General features: G+C 41.3%; 1 protein-coding gene across 1 annotated transcript in view; it reads right to left on the bottom strand.

The window, feature by feature from the left end:
* Positions 1-11683, bottom strand: part of LOC149084519 (uncharacterized) — a 41206-nt gene extending 29523 nt beyond the window's left edge. Inside the window, exon 1 of the mRNA XM_089235494.1 lies at positions 11517-11683. Within this exon, the coding sequence (XP_089091620.1) occupies positions 11517-11630 (114 nt within the window). The 5' untranslated portion in view covers positions 11631-11683. The remainder of the gene's footprint in view (positions 1-11516) is intronic.
* Between the last annotated feature and the right edge of the window lie 3679 nt (positions 11684-15362).

Genomic DNA, 15362 nt, shown 5'->3' with positions numbered 1-15362 from the left:
CTGGTAATAACGGCCCTGGAATTGGCCAATCACGAGGGTCTACTAATATTTTATTTTGGGCTTGAAATCAATTTAAGATGGATAATAATGCAACTATTATAGACTATAATAACTAAGAGACTAATAGACGGATTAAGTGCTACCAGTTTTTCAGCTAGTTTTGGACCCCCTTAATACCTTTGTGTTTAGTTATTTTTCCTTCCTTCCTAAAAATTATAAATGACTTTTTTAAGTGTCTATTTTAGACATTTTTAGTGACTTTTTGCCTGCCTATTCCGACCATTTTTAGTGCCTAAACTTCCAGGCTCTAATAATGATATATTATCAGTACTAAATGATATTTCGGACAATGAATCTACGTGTGAGGAGATGCAAACTCTGACAATGCGAATCATGACCTTTTCCTGTATCCACCTGAAAAAGAAACTAATGATTCGGGAAGTGACTGGATAATACTGATGGAAAAACACAAAAATGTATTTTTTTTCTCATTTGTGTACTTATTATAAATTAATTTTCAGAATGGAATTTTTTTCATCAAGTGCTCTAACATTTTTCCCCAATATTGAAAATTCACGGTGACATAAGATTATATGTTATACACAGTGAGCGCGAACAACTAAATAGTCAGAATATAAAAGACTTTGAAGCACATATAAAATGGCACACATCATCAAAATGGGGCAATGTACAATGTGATTTGGCGAAACGTTTATATTTTTCCCCATGGAAAATCTTGTCAACAGCAGTTTTCGTCTATATTTTCGTATTTAAAGTTCGAAAGTGATTTTATGGACACCCCTGTATTATGCTTAAGGAAAAGTAAATTTTTTCGATATTGGTAGATAAACCATGTGGGGCAATGCTTGCTATTTTTTATTTTAAAAATTTAGTGGGGGATAAAATTAACTGGGGGGGGGGAACTGCCCCGGGCGGCAATTTTAGGTGGGAACAAAGAGCACCGTTATAAAATTATTGAATTTTAAAGTTGTGGAGGTGGCAAAATAGTGTTTGCCCGGGGTGGAAAAAAAATTCTAGTTACGGCCCTGTTAAATATATTGTGCTGGAACACAAGCAGCAGTCATTAAGGCCCTTGAAGTGTATAATAGCTCTTCTAGTGTTAAGTCTTGGGTAAGGCCGGGATTACACTATAAAGGTTTGATAAAAGATCTTCTACAAAACTTGAAAAACACAAATAATCCTATCTGTTGCATTTGCGCGAATGTAACCGATACAATCGTATCGCTTACATTCAGCATTTTTTAATCGATTACATCCAGCATTTTTTAAAACTTAAAAAAAAAAAATGCTGGTTGCATTTTTTAAGTTATATAAAAGGACTTTTGTCAAACTTTTATAGTCATAGTGTAATCCCGGCCTAAGACAAAGAATACGCTACTGTACTTTGGACCAATTTCGCAGTGGGACAAAAAATGCTTTTCGTCTATCAGTTAGCTAGCGTCTAGTTTTTTTTTGTTTTTGTCAAGCCAGGGGAATAACTTTCTGTAGCGTATTCCAGTAAAGCATTTGAAGTGAGAAATAATGATAATTTATCGATTATGATCGACAATCGGAAAAAAACAACAACCCTCACCTCGAAATCACCTAGCGCTTAAAAAAAAACACAATCCAGTCACAATAGGCGCTTAGGTATTACCATACAGTAGGATATGTAAATACGCTATACCTACACAATATTCACCATCAAAAGAGACGTTTCAGTAAGTCCAAAAAAAAACCTTCTATGATTTACAGCAACTCGTAAGAAAGAAGAAACAAATGGAAAATATAAGAAGTGAAAAAAATGCTTCTTCTTTCTCTTCTTCTTCTATTTTCTTATTATTATTCGATTATAAATTACGGTTTGTTTTGTGTTTTGTGTTTTTTTTTTGCCTGTCTCTCTCTCTCTATATATATATATATATATACATGCAACCCAGCACCACCACCCCCACAAGTGTGTGTGTATTTCGTTGTTTCTCGGAAAAATCGTAAAAATTACGGGCATTTTCCTTTCTTCCATAGGCATAACCATTGTATACAGTTGAGCATACCCTTCACCCGAGAGAGAAAGAGAGGCACGCGGCCATCTTTAATTTGTGTGGCATTCAATGGCGTAGCAGCGAAAATGCCAGTCTTTGTTCCATCGACGCGCGTATAAATAACACGAAACTGCATAAAATGTATAAAATAATGCACGCGCGAGCTTCCATACTTGTATTAAAAAAAAAACCCCAACAGAGACAAAGCTGAATCCCGTACGTACTTTATATGTGTTTCTGTGTTATGAGTGTTTCTCTGTGTTGTCTCAATTGTGGAGGAAAAAGACAATCGAAGTTTGGAGCATGATGCGCACGTTTTATCCCGTTGCTGGCTTGGGGACCTTAAGGCGTGATGATGATGATGATGCTGGGGACAAAATCTCACAAACATCACGACGAAGACGACGCTCTCAAGAACACTTGGTATTGCTAAAAGACGAAATTTCACTTTCCGTGGGTAAAGGAAAGAAGAAAAGATGGACGAGCTATTCTCACACTGCGGCACGTTCTACCTATTACGAAGGGATTAGGCCAAGGCCTAGGACACACATCCGAGTCAGAAAAGAATTCTTCGATCAAGGCTCGTTGAAGTTACTGAAAAACTGCCTTGAAAAATTTTTGAATATCCATAAGAAGACTGAATTGAAGAAGTAGAATGGTGGTCTATGCTTCAGACCTATAACATAGATCAGTGGTTCTCAACCTGGGGTCATATGGCCTCTCTTGCTGCCCTGGGTCATTCTGGGGGGGGGGGGTAAGGGCACAAGTGAAAAGGGGGAAGCCATGAAAGGTAGTCACGTAACCACAAAGAGCTGTAAAAAAATTCTCAAGTAAGTATGAAGGGAAGAAATGTGTGATTACTTCGGAATCCAGTAGAGCTGCCCATAGAATCTGGACTACCTCAACGCATGGGCCCAACCGCGAGCATGACTCGGGGCCCTCCTGCCCAAAGAAGGTCTACATCAGCGTTCCCAAAGGGGGCGATGGAATGGCCAATAGACCGATAGAAGCTCTGCGGGGTATAACATAGGATCCTATGGGTTCGTTTGAGTTGGGGGCGCTAGTTGGGAACTGCTAATCTACATGATGAGATCTAGTGCTATGATCATCACGAGTAAGTAGGCATATACAGCAGTGATTCTCAACCTGGGGCTCATATAGCTCTCCTTATGCTCCTTTGGAATTTTACGGGGGGGGGGGGCACAGCTGAAAATCAAGTGAAACGGGAGCCATGACAGGTGCCTAGGAGGAGGGGTAACAGATAGCTGTGAGAGAAAAAAAAAGAAACTGAAAAAGTAAAGAATAATGGTGGGAAAAGGGATGTCGCCTCAAACAGGGCTGCCCATAGACCCTGGACAGGAGGCGGATTTAACGCGGGCGCACTCCCAGGGCCCCGAATCCGCCACTGCTTTGTACGAACCGAATATCGTATAAACCGACAAAACAACGATGTTAATAAGTACAATAGGAAAAATATTTAAATTCGTATGCCTTAAGCAAGGCAGTGGCAAGAAGGGGGTGGGGCGAGGCGAAATGTTAAAAGATGACTAATTTTTTTATGGAATAACATGGTTAAATTTATGTCCCATTACTTTTCCCTCACCCCGAAATACTAATCGCCCCCCCCCATTCCGGAATAAACTTACGGCTACAGCCCTGGCTTGAAGGATGTTTGGCTGTATCAGACGCAATTTTAGCATTAAAGTACTATGCTTATTGACTTTTCCTTTTTTCTGGGTAGTAGTATCACTTGTGGATGGCATCTGGCTACTGATGGAAGTTTATTGGTTTCGAAGGGATGTTAAAACTCTAGAACGACGCAGAAAAGATCTCCGCACATACTGTACGTATCAAGGAAACAGTTATTTTCCGGATATTATGCTGAGGTGAGCTCGGAAAGAAAAGTCATCACGTCTCCGCCGGGACTCGAACCCAGGCCCTCTTGCATACCGGGCAAGCATGCTACCATCTACACCACTGTACGTATCTCGAATTTTTTTTAATGTATGGAACATGATAGAAAGGTTTATAGAAAAAGGAAATTGACAGTATGTCTCTCAAGATGCTGGCAACATGAGTGTGCTGATACTGAGATATCAACGTTGAAACCAAATTTTTCTATATGTGTTGTATAACTAAAATGAGTCAGGACAACGAAAAATTTTCGGGATCCATGTAACCGTTTCCACCAACATGAGAAAAAAAAGACTGAAAAATCAGACGCAACACTGTATACGCAATCAGACTGTTAGGTACATACACTTCCGGCACAACTCACTCGGTAGTAAATTGCTCATGGCGATAGACCGGGGTTGTGCTCGGTTTGAAAGAACGAGAAAAGGTCAATAAGGCCTGTGGGAAAGCCTTGGAAAAAAAAATAATTTTGGCTGTTCTTTCCTCTGAAAAAAAAGAAACCTAGCTCTTGGGAGATTTGGCTGGCGCCTAGATCCTTTTTCAATATGTCAAGCCATGGAGTAGAGGAGAGAGAACATTATTTTCTTCTAGTCCGGGCGAAGCTAAAAAGGAATCAGAGCTGGACAAATCAAAAGAAAAAAAAAGTTAGGCACCAGGCCAGATTTTTTAGGAGCCAAGCATTTTTCTCCCAACGGAAGAAAGCAGTCTGAAATCCATTCTTCCACCCGAACTTAAGATTTTTGGGTGATATTTTTTACCTTGATAGTAGACGACACACTGATATGAAATGAGAAAAATTTTATGTTGCCTCCACGCAGGGGCGTCGGAAGTGTTTGAAAATTTTGGTGCTCGTCTTGATGTTTATAAAAGAAATTTTGACTTCTGAATCAATTCAGGGTGCTCAGACCCATGCCATAAATTACGGCATCGAAGCCACTGTCCCAAGGTGGTTCTTTTGGTCATTCATATGCAAGGGTATCGGAATATATTCGTGGGTTGAGGAGAACATACAAAATTTTTATTTCTGAATCTTTTCTGGGGATGCCGAGAGACCCATGTCACAAATTACCGTCGGTGCTCGAGCACCCACAGCACCCCCGGCTCCGACGCCACAGCCCTCAGGTTGCAACTTAATCACACATTAAAAAGTTTAGGCACCAATTCCATTTTTTTAGTTAACATGGCAACCTGGCGCCTGGAATTTATCAACCTCTGTGGATTATAAATCAAATCAGTTCAAATGCCAGCCCTTACCCCCAGGGCCGTAACTGGGGGGGGATCAGGCGGGTCTCGTGGCCCGAGCGCTGGACCAGAGGGGGGGGGCGCAAATTTTATTCTCATACCTTTCCTTCAACATTACAAGGGGGGTGCCAAAATGCGCACTTGCCCCGGGTGACCAAGCATCTAGTTGCGGCCCTGCTTACCCCCTAAACAAGCACTCTGAAAGCAATAAAAAGCAACATAGATGTTTTTTCATACCACCTATATTAAATTGCATTATTTGTACAACTTGTGCGTAGCGTATCGCAAATGAACACACAATAAAATATCTGAATACATTGCCATTACGTTAATCCAAGTTTTTCACCAGAGAGAGAGAGAGAATTTTTTTTTTAAAACTACATCTGTGTCTCGTGCGACTTCTAGCTTACGCGTATCCCATGCAAATGAGTTTTTTTTAGCAAGGAGTGACATGAGAGAATCCGGGTCACTATGACGACTAAAATTTGTCGAAGTCCTGGTTTAACCTTTAGGAAAGTGCAGGCCACTTCATTGGGTCGGTTCTCTCAATTTTTTTTGTCTCTTCCTTAAACTTTTAAAGTAAAAACCTTTCTTGAACTTTCTCTTCCTTCATTTAAATCAGTTTCCCAACCTTTTTTGTCCCATCGCCCGCTTCTTCAGAAATTTTTTTCTCCTATCGCCCTCCAAAGCAATCTAACCCATGGGATCCTATGTTATACCCGTAGCTTCTACCGCCCCCCTGGAGCATTCCATCGCCCCCAGGGGGCGTTAACGCCCACGTTGGGAATCACTGATTTAAATGCTTAATATTTTTTTCAAGCTGATAATTTTTGTTATAGTTAATGATTCGTATTAAAAAAACGAAAAAATTATTATTTTTTAAAAATCGATTTCGCATTGTACTGCTAATACAGGGCCTTATTGAAGACGTGCAAAGCCTCAAAAATCGTACAGGATATTTCTCAATACAGAAAAACCTGTCTTTAACGGAACTTGTATTAAGCGGAAACCGGTCTTTAACGGAAAAAGTCCGTGGTCAAGTAATTTCAATGTCAAAATACACATTAATAAACCTGAATTAAACGGAACCTATCTAACGCGGAAACGGAAAGGAAAATTGCACCCTCTAAAACGGGAAATTTCACAATAACACTGTGAGTACTTGGCGACCGACAGACCAAAGGTTCATACAAAATGTTTTAAGTGCTCCACCGAAATTTTACGCAAGCTATGCTTGCAAATGTGAGTTTTACATCATCTTCCCTTAAGATTAGCAGAAACCGTTTCTGTACTTGATGCTGTGGTTTTGATAAGCCATATGTAGTAAAGTAATTACTTTCTGAAATTGTAACAAAATTTTTCGGAAAAGTAGGCTTTTCTACGGGAAACATGGTTTGAATTTCCAAATGATATGCAAGACTTACAAAATTGTACGCAAGCTGTTTGCATTCCGTGATCGAAAGGCTGATCAGGGCAGGAATTAATAAGAGAGAGAGGTAAAGGGGGCGGACTCTGCCCTGGCGGCAAATTTTAGGTGGGAACAAAAACACGGTTATGAGGTCATCGAATTTTACGTTAGTACTGATGTACCAGACAAGACCCGGACTCTGTCCCTTGAATTTTTTTTTTTACATTATATACAAACTGAATCTGACACGATAGATACTAGACCAGAATTTTTGGGGAAGTTAAAAAGAACGTAGATGCCGTTATTTTAGAAGAAAAACAGTGTAGGTCGAAATTTTATACATGTCAAAACCTAAATATACAGTATTTAGTAATTATAGATGAATTAATTATTTTTAAATTATTTTTACTTTATCTTTTTTGAGTTAGTTTATTTTTTATTTTATTTCAATCACACACGAGATCGTTACACAATTTTATGCATTATATCAGTTGAACTTTTATTAAGCGGAAACCTGTGTCCAACGGAAAAAATCTCAGTCCATTGCGATTCCGTTGAAGACAGGTTTCCGCTTACATTCCAAATATACTGTATTACTAAAGTCCGGAAGTTCAGGCAAAATGCCATAAATGCATTTTTTTTTTGCTTATTTTCAAACTTTTTAGTAAAAAAATGTCTTTCTTTTAACTTTTCCTGTCATAAATGCCTATTTTAACAGTTTTATGTTTATTAGTGAATTTCACAAGCATTAATCTGCAAAACTTGGATATTTTGAGCATTGAAACAAAATAATTGCTTTTTTTAAAATTTATTTTCTAACACTCAGTGATAGAAAGCCCCCCTATTTCAGTCCCATTCAAACGCGAGTAAGTGGTCTGAGAGATAGGGAACTTGGTGTTGCTAGCATTGACTTTGATTTGACCGGATGGTGTTAGACGTGAATGATTTTATTGCAGATGAATGCAGCCATGTTAGAAAAGCAAAGGAAAATTAGTGATTTTCGTTTCTCCACATGCTTCTCATATAGTGGCGGATTAAACTCGGTCGACGCCCCGAAAGCCAAAAGCAAATATTGGGCCCCTTAAATTAGAAAAAAGTGTGAAATTTTGGTTTTTCGGGGCCCCTTTCAGAAATCGGAGTCCCAAGTGCGCGCCCGGTGCGCCCGCCGTTAAATACGCTATGTTCACATAACATGTGATCCAAACATGTCTTACTGTCAGGCATTAGACTGCATTGCTTATGTATAGCTGACCGATGACTAGTCTAAGAGGTCATCGGTTGACGTCAGGACTAGCATAATGCAAGTCAGGAGCAGACAGGGTTCTCTGGCCCATGTTGTTTTTATGGTATTTTTTACACCATAAATGCACTTCAAACAGCCATGACTGTTTATTTCACAAACATATTTCGCATCCGATTAAATAGACCAGAGTCGCCATCAGAGGTGTGTGACAGATGCGGCCACACAGGGTACCGCGCTTGAAGGAGTCCCGCACATGTGGTAATATTTAAAAAAAAAATTAATTTTTTTTACAACAATTGAACAAGGTATAGCTCTGTTCCCACACCCTTCAGCAATATTAGGCAATATTAGAAGTAATTAGCAAAAACTGCATTTAAAGCAATAAATTGTAATTTCTGGCTAAATTGAGTGATATCCCATATTTAGGATCGCAATTTCTTGCTTTCTCCTCGATGATGTGAGGTGAACCTAATTATGAAGGTATAATTTTATTTTAACCCACATGGATATATTGCTGATACCAATTACAATGGGCGAATAATTTTATCAAGTCTGCCTGCTGACCACCTATACCATCGTCGAAGACCATGAACCCCAAAGCAGAATATTTAGCACTGTTCTGCGACGAACCCTCAGCTAACTGGAAATGTTCTGTGGTAAAAATCCCCATTTATATAGTAATAGTGTTTTTCGCACTTTTTATTAAAATTCTTCCAAATTGTTCTGCGACGTACATTTTGACACATTCTGCTTAGGAGACCATGAATAAAATGAATGATAATTATTATTAGCACAGGAAAAGATAACTATTATTTCACAAATAATGCAACAAATAAACGAGAATTATTCGCAACTAGAAGGAGCCCCAAAAATCACTTTCTCTACGGACTCTGGTAACGATGGCCCTGGATCTGACCTAATCCTGAAGGTCTACTAGTATTTTATTTTGGGCTGGAAATCAATCTCACAATGCAGTTATTATACACTATGATTAAAACAAGTAGATGAATTTAGTCCAAACAATTTTTCATCTAATTTCTGGACCCTTTGACACTTTAGTTATTTTTTCTTCCTTCCATAAATCATAAATGCCTTTATGTAGTGCCTAATTTGGTCGTTATGGTTATCCCGTAAAATACGGGACACACTACTCACGCTATAAAGTTGTCCGCCGAATTGCTCCAGACATTTCACTGTTCCCTGGATTCAGAAACGCTGACATACACATCAATCGCTAGATGTTCATTATTACACAGGCCCGCAACTATGCTGGGGGCAACCAGAGCCCGAGAAGAGTGGGGAAAGAAAATTTGCACTTATTTTGCCTATTAATATCCCTTTCAGAAGGGGTTCCATAAAAAACTGCCCGAGGCCCCGAGAAGACCCTGTTATTACACCCGCACCCCATTTCCGTATAAAATATAGGACGCATATTTTTTTCCTTCTTATTTGAACGCAGATATCTGTCTCATAATTAATATTTTTGAAAAAATGGAGTACTGTGGAATAGGAACGAGGGTTTCATACCCCACATGTATTGACATGTATTGACATACTATGACATGTATTGAAATACGCACTTGTATTGAATAATACAACGCGCACTTGTGAATAATTAATTTCGAATGTGATGGCATGTATTTTCATTGCAAATAAAAATTTCTTTTCACTTCAGTGGTTCCCAATCTTTGGTACATATGAAGGTACATATATCATATACACATTCCAGGGACCCGTGAAATCGTACATACTCAGAAGGTGTATTCATTCTCAAGAACTGCGTAAAAGATACATATATAACACTACTACTTACATCGAAATGTACAAGACGTGTGCGTGCATTTTGAATTTCGCAGGTGTCCGTACCCTCTAGAAATGCATTAGGAAAGTGTGCACACTCCTAGAAAAGCATACATACATTGATACCCTTAGAAATGCATGAAGATGTACTTGAGATGCAGGAGTTCACGGGCACGGGTCCCTGGAGAACTAGATCAGTGTTTCTCAAAGCGGGCAATATCGCCCCCTTGTGGGTGATGGAATGGTCCAAGGAGGTGATAGAACCTATGGATTAAATTAAGGGGGCGATGAGAGAAAAAATTTCTCAAAGAAGGGGGCGATGGAACAAAAAATTTGGGAAACTATGAACTAGATGCATTAGGGTCATATGACGCACAAGTATAACAACATGCAAGATTTTCAAATTAGGTATTGGTGTTAAATCCGGCTAACACTGATATACTCCAAACAAGCCCCTCCCCTCCACAAGGTTTCAGCTGACAGATCACCAGCCCGGTGACCCGGGACGAGATTCTGATAAATTTATTTGTTTTCACACTTCGCTTTACTTTCCCAAAGTGTGCGACGCGGCTCCTGGGGGCGTTGCCAACCTTTGTCACGGGTATCGATGCGAGCTGGGAGATATTCATTAGTGGGCTTCATGCTTTAAAGTGGTTCTTTTATACTAGTGAAAATATCTAGTAAACTATTCGGGGAGTCGCGAATGAATCATGAATTGGGGAAGAGAGCCGAGGATGTGACAAAAATCTGCTATACCTGGTGTTGCATCGAAGATCCAAAACTAAGGACCATGCTGCAGGATGTGCGGATCACGAAGTCCGGTGCTGCATCACTAGGACAATCTCTTACAATGCTATCAAGACGGATATGCATTAGAAAGTGTGTGAACTCCACGAGGGGGACGGGGGGGCCAACTGTCCCGGGCGGAAAAAATTGGGGGTGCCTGCAGTTTTTTAGGTGGGAACAAAGAACACCGTTACAAAATTATCGAATTTTAAAAGTTGTGGGGGAGGCAAAAATCTTAGTTACGGCCCTAGTGAACCCCCAAAAATGCACAGGAGTTCGTGCTTACATAAATACGCAAGAGGCACAGGGGGTCGCAACTAGATGCTTGGTCAGCTGGGCAATCGCGCATTTTGACACTCTCTTGTAATGTCGAAGGGAAGGTTAAAGGGTGAAATTCACTTCCCCCGCTAGTTTCGGTCCTGGAGAGGAGTCGTTAGACATAACTACATGTCAGGTGATGAGGGAAGGGGGAGTGCCCTCAAACTATCATTAGGGCGACCTCAAGACAGCCCTGGATATGCACTGGGAAGTGCGTGAACTCCTAAAAATGCATAGGAACTTCTTATCTAGAAAAACGTAAGAGAACCTGAAAATGCACAGGAGGCTGATGTATCCATTTCTCTGCACTTCTCTCACAAATGGCTCAGCTCTTTTCCGAACGTGATAATCATTTTTTGGGACCACTGGACATGGCCCCCTCCACATCCTGGAGACACCCCCAACACAAGACTGAGATTTTTGGTAGGCCCCCAATCTGCAATGAATTTATTGCGTAAAAAAAAAATTATAATACTACGATTTATCCCAGGCTGGAGCCCTGTCAGCCCTACCTCTCTAGTGGGATATTGCTTTGCCCCGAATGCTCATATTCCCAGAGGGTCCGCGTACAACAGGTCGGAAACCACTGGTACAATCAAAATCAAAACGAATAAAGCTATTGGTCGTAAGTAAAAAATTTTGATTGCGTCATTTGAGTAGAATTGGATCGCACCTCCCTAAAATTTTAAAATAATAGTAATTATGATTAAATTATTTTATGAATGTAATAAGTTATTGAGGAAATATTTGGATAATGACTTACTGATTCCCGTACGATTTCTGCAAAGACGATGAAGAAGCTTCTTTTTTGCTCTCTCTCTTCCTGATGTCCCGTTTGGTTGAAATGAGAAGAAAAACTGAAGATGTCCGAGATCATAGAGCGCGCGGCACGTACAGGGTTGGCGTACGCTTAAGAAAACTTCTTCCACAATAGGTATATCCGACGTGAAAGGTCTCCACGAAATGTCGCCAACCGCGGAAGTGAAATACGAACGGATGACATATTTGGCGACGTTTTCTTCTTTTATATATTTGCATCGTCTGCTAGTAGTACCCCGCCCCCAAGTAAAATACACACAAAAAACACGCAGCCCTTTTCCTATCTTTTCTACTATCTTTTTTTTTTGTTATTGTTATGACAAAAAGAGGTTAATGTTAAAACAAATTAATTTGTTATTATGTTAGTAATTTTCCAAATTAATTCCTCGATAATTGTATTGTGAGAAGCATGGGAACCTCCCACTGTTGTGGGATCCAGACAGAGGAGGATTCATCGTTTTACCCGCTTGTGGGCTACATAAATTTTGCCGATCTTCTCCCATCCTTGATCCCGCATTCATCAAAATTGCCGTCGTAGGCTAAATCCCTTTCAGCCGCCCCCCTCCCCGTAAACACACCTCCGTGTCCAAGTCGCTCTTTTGATCACTCACATGCTTGCACACTTTCTTGTAATTGTCCATTCCATGTCCTGGTGCCTTGCTCTCTAAATTACTCCCATGCTTACACACACACACCCACACACCCACACACACACACACACTCTCTCTCTCTCTCTCTCTCTAGGTCACTCCCATGCTTACACACTCTCTAGGTCATTCTTTTGGTCATTTCCATACCCACGCACTCTGTTGGTCACTCCTTTGGTCGATCACTGTCCCGGTACACCACCAAGTTACTCCCCTGATCCTTAACATGCTTGAAAACTTTCTAATTCACTCTTTTGACCATTCACTGAACTGGTCCCTTGCTCTTCGGATCACTCTTTTGATCACTCACGTGCTTGTAAATTAGGTCTCTCACTCACCCAAGTCCCTCACTCTCTCTGGGGGGGGGGGGATTCCGGTACCCTCTCTGGTACCACGACACATAGAGACACCAAATTCCACCAGCTGCGGTCCCGATTACGAATGGTACTATACTTTGATGCCGGGCCGTAACTACGATTTTTGTGAGAGGGAGGGGGGGACAAACATGATTTTTCCGCTTCCACCACAGTGAAATTCAATGAATTAACAACAGTTTTTTCGTTCTGTCTTAAAATCCACTGCCCGGGGCAGTTACTCCCTCTCCTTCGCCTCATAGGCGGCGATAGACTTGGAAGTCTGGGGGGGGGGCACGGTGATGATGTGGTGTCAATTCATAAATACATTAGATCAGTCGACTCCACCTTTGACGCTGGGGGGGGGGGGCACTGCCCCACGCCCCCCATATCTCCGCCCATGCTTCGCCCCCCTCTCCCCACTACTTCCGGCCCTGCTTTGAGGTACAATAATAAGCTCGCTTGTTACTTTCGAGTTGTTAACAGTGGAATAGAAACAGTAACTATGATAAATTTACGAAACATCAATATTTTCCTAATGTTTCATAAATTCAGATATAAGGGATGATTGTCGCTTTGAATGTCTCTATGTGACTTCCATCTTGATTTTAATTGTGTTCCTCTTCCTCATTTTTCACTTTGGGGGAAACTTCACGTGTGTGTGTTCATATTATGCAAAGACTTATGCTCATCTCCATGATGTACAAACGTACCAACAGAAAAAAGAATGCCGTGTCACTGTATTTAATTGTGACGTTTGTCGCTATGTGATTGGTAGAGACTGACCTACATCTCTCTTTTTTTTTATTTTTTTCTCTCTTCATAGAACAAGTGTTTCACCATCCAATTTCTCATCTCCGGAACACACCCATGGTTATAATGTTACATAGAGATAGATACACCGTGACGATCCTCACATTTGAACACCATGTCAAGCATCCCATCGAAGGGTTTCATGGGGTGGGGGGGGGGGGGAACTCCCGTCAGAGCCGAATCGGGGAAATTCATCGAGTGTGACCAGGGGCGTACGCAGGATTGACCGTTGGGGGGGGGGGTCGTCTTAAGAACATCATGGGTCCCCGGGTCAAGAGATTTTTCTGAGGCTCTACCTGGAAAATTCTCGAAAAATCCAACTACTTCTCATTTTTTTTGAGGCCCTCGGGCCGTTCCCGGGTGGGCCCATGCGTTAAGACGACGCTGTTTGGGGGCACAAAACTCCTCGGGGGAAGGCGTGAAAATTTTTTTCCCGAGAAATTATGAGTTAATTTAAATTGACAGAATTTAATTTATATAGCGTAATAATGGATTATTTCATTTTTTTCACCGAAATATTTTTACCAATTTTTTGTCGGCTTGAGGGCACGGGTCTACTGAGCACCCCTTGCAAACGCCTCTGAGTGTAGAGGCCTTCTGCTATAGGTGGTGCTGGCACAACTCAGGTATATCGCCATGGGCAGTTCACTACCTAGTAATAAAGAGTTGCGCCAGAAGTGTAAGCAGGTCTGTCTTAAGAGTATCATGGGCCCCCGGGCCAAGTAGTTTTGCGTAGGCTCTACCTGGTAAATCCTAGAAAATTTCAACCGGATCTCATTTTTGTGAGGCCCCTCTCTTCCTGAGGCCCCCGGGCCATGCGTTAAGACGGCACTGAGTGTAAGTGTGTGCATCTAACAGTCTGAGTACGCATCTAGTATTGCATCGGTTTTTTCAGTGCTGCCATCTATATTTCAGAAGGGAAGCGTAATGATTGAATATTTGTACCGTTTGTAGGCCCGTTGCTTTCTGTGGCGAGGCTTTTTAACGGGGAGATCGGCTCGCATTCCCGCTTCGAAGTTGGGAACCGCATAGTACCAACTTAACTGTGGCGCCGGTGGGGTTCTAACCCGGAACCTCGCGATGTGAGTCCATCACTATGACCACTCGACCACCACAGCGGCACCGATGCATATTGAAGAAAACTTAAAAATAGCTTAAAGGAACTTTTTTTTTTGAGTCAAGAGCACCAGCACATGCCCTTCATTAGGAGAGGAGCGCCTATACATATGTCAAGGGTACTCAACATTTAGTAGAGTGTAGGTCACTTAATAAGTCTGAAAACGTGTCGCGGACCACTTAAGTGATCTGGAAATGTGCCGCGGCTCTCTCAAGTGACTAGAAATGCGTCGTGGGTCACTCAGGTGATCTGAAAATATGTCACGGGTCACTCCAGTGATCAGGAAATGTGGTGTAGGCCACTTGAGTGATGTGGAACTGTGCCTCGAGCCGAATCAAGTGCTCTGGAACTGTGCCGCAGGTCACTTAAATGATCGCAAATACTCCGCAAGTCACTTAACTGATCTGTAAATGTGTGACGGGGCCACTTCAGTAATCTGTAAATATGCCGTCAAGTTAATGTTTCCAAAATTGTGTTTGAGGTCGCAGGCTACATCAGATGACTTCGTGGGCCACACGGGTCATGGGTTGAGCATGTATGCGACCTCTTTCTTCATATGCTTAAAACGGTTATCGATCTCGTGAGTATGGAATCAGACACATTGAATCACGCATTCTTATTATTTTAAAGAGCACCACGGTGCTCGCGAATTGTCATCGGCATGTAATTTTTGACCAGACTCAGTCGCAGGAATATTTTAGTTTGAGGTTGTTAATTCCTCTACTCTTTGACTTGAAGGGGATAGAACAGAAAGAAAAGGGGTTAAAAAGCAGTGTTTCTCACCCTATGGTCCGTGGACACATGGACTAGAGGTGGGTCCGCAGGCAGACTTGATAAAATTATTCACCCGTTGTAATTGA

This window comes from Pholcus phalangioides, unplaced genomic scaffold, assembly GCF_987345545.1.
Source record: "Pholcus phalangioides strain wild (caught in Gottingen) unplaced genomic scaffold, Ppha-v1.0 ptg000008l_1, whole genome shotgun sequence".
NCBI lineage: Eukaryota > Metazoa > Arthropoda > Arachnida > Araneae > Pholcidae > Pholcus > Pholcus phalangioides.
Note: the sequence above shows the minus strand (reverse complement) of the source record. Positions and strands in the feature narration are given on the sequence as shown.